Source organism: Apium graveolens, chromosome 5, assembly GCF_009905375.1.
Source record: "Apium graveolens cultivar Ventura chromosome 5, ASM990537v1, whole genome shotgun sequence".
In the NCBI taxonomy this organism is placed as follows: domain Eukaryota; kingdom Viridiplantae; phylum Streptophyta; class Magnoliopsida; order Apiales; family Apiaceae; genus Apium; species Apium graveolens.
The window spans coordinates 9614774-9627799 of record NC_133651.1 but is presented as its reverse complement, the minus strand read 5'-3'; the positions used below and the strand labels follow the sequence as shown (position 1 = coordinate 9627799).

General features: G+C 32.8%; 1 protein-coding gene across 1 annotated transcript; it reads right to left on the bottom strand.

Moving 5' to 3' along the window:
* Positions 1–1614: 1614 nt before the first annotated feature.
* On the bottom strand, positions 1615–3932 carry LOC141659774 (putative pectinesterase/pectinesterase inhibitor 41). The gene is made up of 5 exons (XM_074466702.1): positions 3125–3932; positions 2757–3011; positions 2482–2675; positions 1849–1853; positions 1615–1759 (listed from the first exon to the last, which is right to left on the bottom strand). Exons 1-5 carry the CDS (start codon positions 3930–3932, stop codon positions 1615–1617), a joined length of 1407 nt encoding a protein of 468 aa, XP_074322803.1.
* Positions 3933–13026: the final 9094 nt, after the last annotated feature.

Below are 13026 nucleotides of genomic sequence, written 5' to 3'. Positions count from 1 at the left end.
AATTTAATCCATAAATAATTTGAATTAAAACAATTAAATAAGAAAAATACCTTGTTTTCTGTGCAAACACAGATGGTTGATTCATATAGTTATTTTCGAGAGCTTCGGTTTGATATATTACACGCTTAATCGCGTTTGATTAAGAAGAATGCAATGTTTTTAGGGTTTTTCTCTGTAAATTCTATATTTTTACTGATTGATTATGATTATAAGAATAAAATGAAATAATAAAAGGGTTATATATATTTATGGAATATTGGTTTGTATTGGATCATTTTGGATCGATGAATTAGTTGTTTAGCCGCTAAGTAACTACAAAAACGATCCGATTTGGTACCCGTATTGGATAATTATCCAAACTGGACTTTTTATAAAATACTTTATACGAAAATAATGTAATATTATCCCATCTTTTGGGAATACGGGTTTTGTTAATACATCGAAATAATTATCGTATCAAAAATTATGCGCCGAGACGCGCACGGGTCAAACCGTAATCCGGATCGAAAAAGTCAAAACACGAAAAATATCCGGAATTACCAGATTAGGTTAGGAAGGAGTTTTCGGAAGAGTTTTGGGTTGTAAAAATGTAAAAACGGTTGAAGTCGGACGATTCCCAACCTTATAAAATAATTTTGTAATTATTTAGAAAATAATTAATAAATTCATAAATCAATATAAAATCCTATAATATTCCAAAAATTACCAGAAAAATACCTTAATTATCTGTATTTTATTCTTGACATTATAAAATTAACATACTTATACTTTACCACATATCAACATCCACATAACAACACCAATCGTCAAATAATTCACAAAAAATCACATAATCTCTACTAGAAAAAACACCTTAGACATCGGTTAAAAACCAATGTCTATGTAAAAAATGTATGATGTCTTCGCGACTGATGTGAAAGATATTTTCTCATAGACATCGGTTAAAAACCGATGTGTAAGTAATCTTACACAACGTTTCTGGAAAATTTCTGATGTCTAATTCACATTATTGTTATCTAATTGAGTTATGTCAAGTTCAGAAATGCAATATTAGAATCATTAGGCCTATTTAAAACTATAACACACAAACAATATTTGTGAATTAACATCGATTAAAATTAAAAAATGGATATCTCAAACCTATTAGACATCGGTTGTTTTTAAAGAATCGATGTTAATTTGAACAATAGACATCGATTGTTTTCTAAATAACCGATGTCAATTTGAATAATAGACATCGATTGTTTATTAAATAACCGATGTTAATATGATAAATAGACATCAGGTGTTTATTTTTGAATTGATGTTATTGCCTTGTTTATATGTGCTAATATCCTTTTATTAACATCAAATATTAGACAATGTATTAACCACAATACTGAAAAAACTTAATTCTCAAAACCCAACCAATATATATATACATTATTACTCAATTGAATTCAAGATCAACAAATTCTCAATGTGTATAACTAATATCAAATATGTTTATCATTCTGAACAAAGTACAGCTAATGTGTAAAATTAACCATATTTCTAGTACTCAAGTCATCCCCTTTCATGCGGGCTCCAATTTTCTTTACCATGCTTCCAATCAATAAAAAGATTCTATCTCGCCTAAAACTTTTCCAAGCCTTGTGCGACAATAGGGTTGTCAGCAGGGTTGACAAAGCCAGACCATTTCAATGACTCGAACTGAAAAAGAGGGAAGCCGGCATCAGGCTTGCCACGACATTTATAAAGCATATCCCTGCATTGGTTTCTGCATTCAACAATTCAAATGTTACATTTACCTTTTTTCATGTCAAAGACAGCTTTAACTTGTATCTGAAGATTTAAATAAATAATTACTTCGGCTAAATGCAGCACAAACACCAGATTGCACAAGGGTAAATATAATATCCTGGGCAGAAACTATCTCAATTACTTTTGAATCAAAGACTTTCTAAGGCTAGAACCTGTATCATAGACATTGGCCTATATTATAGACATTAACACTAATTTTACGACATTATAGACATGTAACCTGTGATTAAAAAACTGGCTATAAACACGTATTAATCTTAACCTGTGATTAAAAAACTAAGACTTTCTGAATCAAGTTAAATAGCAGCAAGAAAGTTATGGATATAATACTCAAAATAGAACTGTGACATGCCATATAAAGTATAGCAGCGACCTTCAGCGATCCGTTGAGTTTGGTTCTTCTTAGTCGAGCCAAGGCTTCCTGTTTCATGCCCTTTGCAACTACCTGAAAATATATTCCTTAAAATATATTTAAAGTGTTTTTTCTGATTCAACTTAAAGTAATTATAATTTTAATCAAAACATAAATACATATTAAATTATCCTATCCCGCGCACAAATCCCCGGTTATCATAATTGTCGAATCACATAAAGATCAAAGAAGAAAAATTACGCAATCAAAAACAAAAACAATCAGCAAACACTATAATACATATATAAGAGGGTGGGTGTGATAACCTGAAAAGAAGAAGCAGGAGAAGGATGATTAAGTACAGATTTCCATTCTCCAAGCATCCAATAAACTTGTTCTTCTAATAAAGCAACATCATTGGTACGACTCTCTTTTCCGGCTGATTGAAGATCACAGAACATACCCTGTAGATCATCCACTTTATTCTTTGCTCTTTCTTTCATCACTTGTAGAACATACACTGTATCAGAGCTGAATGAACAATTTATAGCCAACATCTACTAAATAAAAAGAAAAAAACTGAAAATACATTTAAATTTACGTGGATAGATGTTGCAATCTTGTAGCACAGCTGCTCCGTTGCCAAATATAAAGTCGATTGTGCCATATATGTCACATTCTGTGTAGAATTTCCTATTGGAGTGGGGATACAGGGTATCTTGATACCCTTCAAAGCTGTAGCTATAGAATGTTGACATATCTGCCCTACTTCGCATTGCAACTGCCTGGTGATTTACTGCCCCTGCTGTGTTCCGGAATGTTATATTTACTGCTACGAATCCCTGTCCCACTACAACTGCATAAACAACATTGTATCAGTATATGTTACAAGTATTATATAATATCGAAGTATAAAATATTACAAGTTAAAATTGACTCAATTAAATCAAGAAATTAATAATATCTTACCAAATATTGCAGAGTTAAAAGTTGCCAAGCCATCAACAGTACTATGGTTGCCAGTGATTACTGTCTGGTTAATTCTATCGCCAATCATCATAATGTACTTGTTATTCTTTGGAATGGACACATATTCTTCATAGACCCCAACTATGACATATATCACAAAGTAGCCATCACTAGCTACAGTTTTGTTGGGAGCCAAAGTTAAGGCATCCTTGATGGTTGTAAAGTCCCCTGTTCCATCTTGACTCACGACAACAATGTTACTCACTACTATATAATCATTATCATCTTGTAGAAGATGTCTGCGACCTATCTTTTGAAGAATTGCTTTATCTTTGTCAGATGTTTTAAAGGGGAATCTAACGTGTGCAAATGCTCCTCTCCTCTTAGGAGTACGAGATAAAACTCTTTTTGTAGTTGGAAACCAACCTATTTGGAAAAGAGATAAAGAAACACTATAAAACTTAGTTGCATTAACAAGAGGAACATATACTCTATCTTTCAAACTCCAAGAAGAAGCAGTTTCTTCGAGCCCGTCTAAACAAGTTTGTGTATTGGTTAAAACATATATCATTAATGTATGAACAGTGTCTGCCTGAGAAACAAATAAGGTCTGAGCTTGCTTGATTATTGTGGAAGACTCTAATATATAATCAACGTTAAGCTCAACTAGTAAACTACAATCTTTAAGACCAACAATAGCTCCAGTTGTCAAACCAGATCTTCGCTGAAGAAATTTTTGTGTCAATGACAAAAATGTACGAGTAGTTGATAAGGAGTTGGTGAAGGATGAGCATCGATAGCCATGCATTTGGCGTTATTGTTATTCGGAAGAGATGATTGATATCATATACACTATCAAACTTGATGCATTACACATCATATACAACACAAAACATAAAATTAATTACAAACACGAAGATACACATAATAATCATACCTTGAAAGGCCAATTTTCAGAATAAAATTGGCAAACAACACGATCACTAGCTTTAACAACAGAAAAGAACACCTTCAAGACATAAATCTCCATGTACTCACCATAACCTAACGCAACTCCTTGTCGCCTCTTCTCGACCATTTTCTTCATCTTATATAAACTCCGCTCTCTCAAAACCTGGTTATTCACCAAATCGAGACGATCTAGAGTTGACATCCCTCTTGCTCAAATTCTCTCACTCTTTGATAAAAAAAAGTCAAATGCATAAGAGAGATATAGAACATTCATAAATCAAGACCAAAGAGGTTTTCTTGAGAGTAAAGTTTTTAATTACTTACCCCAAGCTTTCTCCTTCACTTTCTCGTAAATCTCATCCACAAGCTTTGAAACCTCCAATTTGAGATGGGTACTGATATTTCAAAACTTGTTGAAAACACAAATAAAAAATAAGAACACGGAAAAACAAATCTTGATAAAGAAAATAAAACCCAATTCAACAACTAATCCAAGCCGGGTCGAGAAATTAGGGTTTTTCATAGCAGGAGTTTGATTAATTGAAGATCTATAATTTGGTGTTTAATTAGAACCCTAATTACTTGCAATGTCAGATGGTGATATAAATTAGGGTTTTAATTATGGAAATATGGTCACAGATAGAGAGAAGAGGAAGAAGAAGAGAGAGAGAGAGAGAGAGAGAGAGAGAGAGATGAGAGAGAATGAGAAAGATACAGAGATAGATATGAGAGAGAATAAGAGTGAAATACCGTAGAGGAAGAGAATTGAGAGGAGAGATATACAAGAGAACATGGGTTTAGTTTTTGGTTAAGGGGGTGAATAATTAGGAAATAAAAGGGGGGAAACTTTCCGCGTGTTTTTTTATTTTTTTTAGTTAATCATCGACAACGGTTGTAAACTACAACCGATGTCTCTAAAACAAAGACATCAGTTATAGAAAAACCGATGTTTAACTAACATTTTCAGTTTTAAAAAATAATTATAGACAACGGTTATTTTCTCGATCGATGTTTAATATAAGCAGTAACATCAGTTTTAAAATAATCGATGTCAAAAAGAACTTTAACATCGGTCGTCTGAGTAACCGATGTCTAAGGACCGATGTCTATTGACAGAATTCTAGTAGTGAATAATCATTTATAGATAAAAATAATTACACGATATGTCCCGGTTATTACAGTTAACATAGTACATCATCTGTTTTATCTTGGATATCGATTCTACGTTTCTAAAATTAATTATTTTCCAGAAATACGCAACACCTAAAAGAGGAAAACGTGGTCGGGGTGAGTGCTGGAGTAGTCAGTCATTATGCTACTGTTGTCTTTTGCCGACCTAATCATCAACCCTGGTCTGCATAACATCAGTAATTTGGCTAATTAAGGAAACCTGGATATTTCAATATCCCCGTAACTCTGATAAAATTAAATATGATTTTAGCCAGGCTATTACATCATTTATTCAATCATCTAAATTTCTTTATGTTTTTTTCTCTATTATAATAATAGGGTACATTCTATATTCATTTATTTAATAATAGACCTTGATTTCTCAACTCACTTGATGAAACACATTCAAAATTCCCTATTTATTGGTGACTCAAAAGTGAGGGAACTGTATTCCATGCAAATCCTTCAACTACACTAGTGTGAATCAGAAGTGTAAAGAAAACTCTCGGATGGAAATCTCATGTGCTTAAACAAGTGGATAACATAGGTGTATCTGCGTAATAAGGTACAGCTTAATACTCCCTCCGTCCCTTTCAATTGTTTAAATTTTTTAGAGAGTGTCCGACACGCATTTTAAGGTGCATATAAAGTATAGTTCTGTAATTTTTTTTTTACAATTTTGTTTTTCTGAATAAAAATTAAAACATTCAACTTTTATTCAGAAAAAAAAATTGTAAAAATAAGTTACATAAATATACTTTTTATGCACCTTAAAATACGTGCCAGACACTTTCTCAGAAATATAAACAATTGGAAGGGACTGAGGGAGTAGATGGTTTTGAAGATATGGTGGCATATGTACTACATGTAATAAGTTACATGTCCTGAGTCTACAAAATGGTTTATTGCAATGGGAGATGAAATTAAGTCACTTCAGAAGAATAAGAATTGGGAAGTGGTCACGCGACCTCGAGACATAAAGATTGTCACTTGTACATGGGTCTACAAGAAGAAGGAAGTAGAAATATTTGATGAGGGTATCAAGTATAAAATTCAGTTAGTAACTCGAGGGTTCATTCAATAAGAGGGAGTAGCTCTACAATGAGATATTTTTGCCAATGGTCTGATACACTTCCATTAGGGTGCTTAATAGTTGCACATTAGAATCTGGAGTTTGAACAACTTGACGTGAAGATAACTTTTTTACATGAAGAGCTGAAAGAAGAGATATACATGACTCAGCCAGATGGTTTTCAGGTTCCTGGTCAATAAGATAATGTTTGCAAGTTTTTGAAGTCCTTGTATGGACTAAAACAGTCTCTGAGGGAGTGGTAAAAATAATTTGACAGTTATATGATAGGTATTGGCTACACCAGGAGTCCGTATGATTATTGTGTTTATTATAATAAGACAATAAATGGTTCTTTGATTTATTTGAACCTGTATGTGGACGATATATTAATAACTGCAGAGAACAAGTTTGATGTTCAGAAGTTGAAGGTTCTTCTTCGTGCTGGGTTTGAGATGAAAGATTTGGGTGCGGCTTTGAAAATTCTGGGAATGGAGATTTATATGGAAAGAAATAAAAGAAAACTTTTCTTAGCCCATCATGAGTGGACTAAGCACATAGATATAAGATATCATTTTCTGAGAAATGAGAAGAGAATCATAGTGAGCGAAATGGTAACTGCTAACGACCCAACTGATATGCTCACCAAGTCGGTTCCACATAGAAAGTTTCAACATTGTTTGAACTTACTAAATGTTCGGATTTGTTGATTGCACTTTTTGGGCAAAATCTGAGGTATAAGAGTTTTTCCTAGTATATTTGGAATTATTATGGTGCATTTGATATATCTGTTTTTGTGAGAGAATTCAAGTCAAGGTGGTAATTTGTTAGAATGTGCCTTAAATCGGTATATGCCCCAAACAGTATCTTATGTTTTACGCTAATGTTATCTGTTTTGGGCCTATTTTTCTGGGCTTTCTGTAACCGCCTAGAGAGTATTATATAAACTCTCCGGGGGCATAACCTAAACGTATAATTTCCTCTTCTTCCTGTTTTTGTTCTTTTCTTTACATTTATTATAATCTTTCCTGCTTCCGTTATAACACGATTAATCATCAATGAATACTAGCTTAAAAGAAATACTCTACGTGATCATATAATAACAACTAGTTTATAGATACGCTACTTATATTTTATGTTGTGTTATTTTAAAACATTTTAACCTCATACATGTTTTAGGTAATAAGGAGGGCTCAACAAGACGGCGAAAATGGCATGAAATGAGACGTAATTAATATTTTAGTTGCTTTGATGTATAGATTTATTGTTTGTTGAACATACGGTTGTTCAAGTATATATTTATCTTGAACGTACATTTGATTTTGTTATATTTGAATTACGTTATATTTTATAAATATATATATATTAGTTATTGTATTCGGTTTGTTACTTATGATTGTAGAATTTTTGTAAAATGTTGGTTTGGATTGTAATTTGCCTGGAGCTGGTATTGTATGCGGAGTTACTTGAAGCTATGATTGTAATATTATTGCATACGGGGAGAACCGACTGCAAGCCTAATTAGAAAAATAAATCGCATCAATACCGACCAACTAGAACAAGTAATGACTAAAAGTAATAATTTTTGGGCAACCTATACCGACCGTATTCATACAATACCGACTGTCTCCTTCCCTATCGATAGGTATATATTGGTCATTACTGGATTTTACCCAATAAAAAAGTCTCTGGATGATAACGAGCAATTTAGTCACTTCTTATACCAATCAACTATGTCGATCGACTGACGGTCGTAATAGATTTAAAATGACCGAAGTGTGGTCGGAATACCCGGTCGGAGTTCGCGTGTTAAATTGAGGTACAAGCCACGTGTTTGTGGGCCCAATGTGGCACTAACATGTCAGGTCGTGGGCCAAACCACATTAGATGGGCCCCAACATGTGACTTGCACGCGTGGTAGTAGTCCGGGTTAGTCAACGTAAAATTTAACTAAAAAAATAAATAGCGATCAGGGATCATCCGACCGTTATGATTCCGGTCGTTATTCATGAATATCGGTCGATTTTGGCCTTATAACGACCGATTTGGCGGTTAGTAAAAGCCATGTTTCTTGTAGTGTACAAATAAATTCATTTTTCCATAAATAATTTAGATCCAAAATTGGCATTCAACTCAGAATTTTAGCCCTTCTTACAAATGGCAAATGAGTATTATTTAAAAATCAAAGGTTATTTAATATGAAGTTTAGTTAATGCATTAAAATTTGAAGGTATTCAATTTGGATTTTTAAAAATCTTTTAATATCTTGGGGTATTCAATTAGGATTTCCAAAATATTTTAAAATATGATGGTATTCAATCAAGATTAAAAACAATCCACTAAAATCTCGTAGTATTCAAAAAGTCATTGATTTTTTTGGATTTAATAAAATGATAGATTTCATTAGATTTGCTACTATATTTTACATGTTTTGAAATCCATTCAAATTAGATGAGACTTTGAAAGATTTCTAAAATCATCAAAATTCTATGAAAACATGTTTACTCCCAAATTTATGAGATCTTGAACAATTTTGAAGAACTGTCCTCTTATTAAACATGTTTACTTCTAAATTCTAATGAACACACTCGTTCATTGTTCACAAATCCTAATATCATATAATTATATATATATATATATTATTAATTTTATAATATCTTGAAATTTAATATAAGTGATTTTAAAGGCTAATTTAATTTTAATATTAAATTCTATATCATACAATTACTTTTTATAGTGAGACATGATGAGATGACCGATATTCGAGCACGAAGAGTATAATAAACTTGAATCAATTATATCAAGTCAACAACAACAAAGGACGGAAATAAATGAAGAATTTGATGGACAATAATATAACGAGTGTGAGGAACATACGAGAATGACTGATGACTTAAACTTGTTTTTTGAATCTTGTTATTTATTTTGAACTATAATATTGTTATTAGTTGATACGTGGAATTTTGAAATAAAATAAATGATAACAAATTAATCCAACAAAATTCATGGATTTTATTTAGTCCGCCAAAATCTTGATAAATCAATTCATTAAAATCAATCGAAATTAGTGTAGAATTTTAAAAATCAATATACAATTCTTCATGGAATTTAAAGAATCAACAAATTTAGAAAATTTAATAAAATCGATGAATAGTTACCAATCCATTAAAATCTTAAATGATTACACCCCTTATCTATACTATATTATAAAAGATGAAACATTAAAAGTTATTAGAGATTTCTACATCTATTGTAGTTTGTCACGTCTGACTACTGGATTGTTGTTTTGACATATGTAACATTTGATGATCTTTGGGTACACATTTGTCCTTGATATTGTTGATTTAGCTTAAGTTTCCTGTTTCTTAACTACATGTTGCTTTTAGTCTTCATATAACTTTCCTCACATGTAGAAAATAAAATTGACTTAATTTTTCAATATTCGGGTGTGGAATCATTGTTAGGTAATGAATACAACACATGGGGGGTGAATGTGTTTTGAATATTTTTAAGGCATTTTGAACGTTTGTTAGTTGGTGAACAAAACAGATAAGAAATGCAGCAATATTATGTTAACTGAAAATAAACAGTGCACATAATATTTCAAAACTCAATTAATTTTGTATTAAAATCAAGCTAGTGTTTTGCTACAAATCCTGGGTACTTTGTAAGTAAAGAACTCAGCTTCTTCCTTGAGAGAGTTACAAGAAATTCTTGATCTGTTTGATACTCTTAAAAACAAAGGAACGGTGTTTACTTTATATATTAGTAAACACAGGTTTACACAGCATGCAATAGAATGTAATAAACCATACTTTAAGTTATTTCTAAAGCTTTCCATTTCTGGCCTAGTGTATCTTTACAAATCCTATGAATCCGTGATTTTCCTTTGTCAGTTAATCTTGGCCTTTGATCTTGAACTCTTCAAACTACTTTTTTAGACTTTTCAATCAAAGTGATTAGATTGTTTATTGATTGATAATCTTGAATATTTAACTTGTCTGCATTCTATACTCTGAGCTTCATATCGAGATCTCCAGTTTGATCTATAGAAAACTGACATCTCGATAAGTATAATGGCTTATCGAGATCTCTTAGTTCTCTATGAGTGTTTTGACTTGTCGAGGTCTCTGAGTTCTCGAGGTAGCTTTGACTTGGCGAGGTCTCTAAGTTCTCGAAGTAACATTGACTTGTCGAAGTCTCCAAAACTTTGCATGCAGAAATGAATTCTCTATATCGTTGAGATATCTAGAGGCATATTGACTTGTCGATATCTCTAAGATCTCTAATGAAATATTAGACTTGTCGATATCTCCAATCTTCATTTCTTCATTTGAACTTGTCGATATCTCCGAGTTCTTTATATGCAAAGTGACTTGTCGATATCTTCATTTGACTTGTCGATATCTCTAGGATTTCTCGATAGGCCAATTTGGACTTCTCGATAAGTCATTCTGGAGTTCTCGAATTACTTCTCTATATGACTTGATCTGTGACTTGTAGATATCTTGACTTACAATATTTTTCCCAAAATAGTTTGATTCAACTCCAAGCTTCTTCACAATTTCTCTGAGGCATGATCTTCTTGATTTTCTTCCAGAGTTTATTATTAGGCTTGAGACTATTTACAGAAAAATTCTCCAGTCTAATCTTTGATATTTCTACACACTCAAGTAATACAATACAGAATACAAATTTAGATTATCATACAACTAATTTTTTGGGCTGTTAATTTGACTTAGTCTTGTTATAGTATAAGCATGTCTTGCACAACAATCACCCCCAATTTGTGAGAAAATTGTTTATCAAAAAATCCATGTCTGGCAAGACTAACCCCAAGTTACAATGAAACAATATATATTATATAAAAATTGACAAAAATACAAGTACAACTTTTTATACATAAATTGATTATATGACTTTGATTGATACATCCATTACGTGAAGTCCTCATAGCCTGGCTCTTTTCTAATAAGGTCCTGAAGAGTTACTAGCACTTGTAGTTCTTCTATGATTTCAGTACCTCTTAGAGCTTCCATATGCTTGAGCCACTCATCTAATGAATAACCATTCAGGTAACCAGCTCCAACTCTTGAAAATCTGCCAACCTTTATATTCAGAATATATCCACCATGTGGAAGTCTGCTCAACCCCTGTGCTTTGAGCTCATTTGATCTTTGTTCAATGCTTGCAAGTTCTTCTGCATATCTTCTATCTTTTTCTTCCTTTTCAGTCATTGTTCTTGCATTTCTTTCATCCTTTTCTCTCACCCATTAACATAATACAGCCTTCCATGCCCTTGTAATTGTGTCCTTATCTCTCATCAAGCGGATCACTCTTTTAAATTATGTGGTTGAAAGTGTGTCCATTAGGTTACTTCCAAGTAGCGTGAAGGTACCATCATCATAATAAATCCTGATTTCTGTATAAGATACACCCCAGACTCTGACTATTTCTTCAGCCAGCTGTTAAAAATATTCTTCATCTGTGATGCTCCAATTTTGTGGCAGAAAATCAGATTGATCATAACAATTCCAGGTAGCCCTTTCAGTAACTTGTAGTTTATTTAGTTTTCTTCCAACATATTTGTAATCAGTTTTGACTGGTGGCTTGAGTTAGGGTAGGTTTGTGATTCTCTTTAAGGTGGATTAGCTAGATGTGATTGGTATTTTATGTAGGGTATTTGCTGTTGGTTTGTAGAAAAACTTGGGCTTTGAGGTCAAGGATAGTGAGTGTTTGAGTTATAGGTTTAATGGTTTGAGCAGGTTGAATTTGGATTGACTGGACATTTTTCTTTTGTTCTGAACCATCCTCCTTCTTCTTCCTTCTTCTCTCTTCACATCTTTTCTTATAATATCCCTTTTTCTCATCTTGCTTCTTTTCTTTGCTACCAGTTGTTCCAGAAGACTGACTTAGATTTGATCCAGAATATTTATGATCATCTTGCTTCTTCTCATCATCATCCTTGTCATCTTTTAAGTTAAATTATGAATTTGACAACATGGTATCCGCATTTTGAATATATCTCCCCAAGATTCTGATCATCTCCTCATCTTCAAGTTTCTTGTTTTTCTTGGACTTGAGATCAGTTTCAAGAGCCATTATCAATCTCATATTTCCTCTTACACAATTCTTTGGAACTGTGAATAACCTGCATTTTATGGATTGTGAACACATGTAGGCCACCCCTTGTTTGGATGAAGATAGGCTTCAGGAAAAGCAGCTATCTGAGCTTTCTTGAGTTTATTTAGCAGTTGGGTGTCCTCTGGAATCACCAGATTAACTCTATCAATAATTACATCCAGCTCAGATGCTCTGATGGTTTGAAGATTGGAGAGAGACACCTATAGACATCTGTCCAAGCCACAGTCATTTATATTTGCAATAATTCTTTTCTCCAGAAAGTTATCAACTTTGACAATCACCACTCTGATAAAGTTGATGTTGTTGGCCAATGCTCTTTTGTAGGTGATGTAGTTGTTGTGAAGAGACACCCTTAAGACTGTTAGAAGTTCATTGAATTCTTGATCTTGACAAAGTCCTTCTGCATCTTTTAGAAGTCTGTCTTTCCCAACATCTTTAGATGATTGAGCTTTTGAGGAGCTTTGACCAGTGTGACTAGATGTCAATTTGCCAGCTTCCTTAGATTATTGAATTCTAGCTTCCATCTCCCCCTTAGTATTGTTGGCAGGGAGGAGTAGTGGAATTGGAA

Excerpts from the sequence above, each read along its gene's own strand:
- LOC141659774 (XM_074466702.1), bottom strand. The coding sequence starts at position 3,932 with ATGCATGGCTATCGATGCTCATCCTTCACCAACTCCTTATCAACTACT. Across the intron at positions 3,012-3,124 it reads TTTTAACTCTGCAATATTTG|TTGTAGTGGGACAGGGATTC; the intron begins GTAAGATATTAT and ends TTGTTTATGCAG. Across the intron at positions 2,676-2,756 it reads AGATTGCAACATCTATCCAC|TGTATGTTCTACAAGTGATG; the intron begins GTAAATTTAAAT and ends GCTCTGATACAG.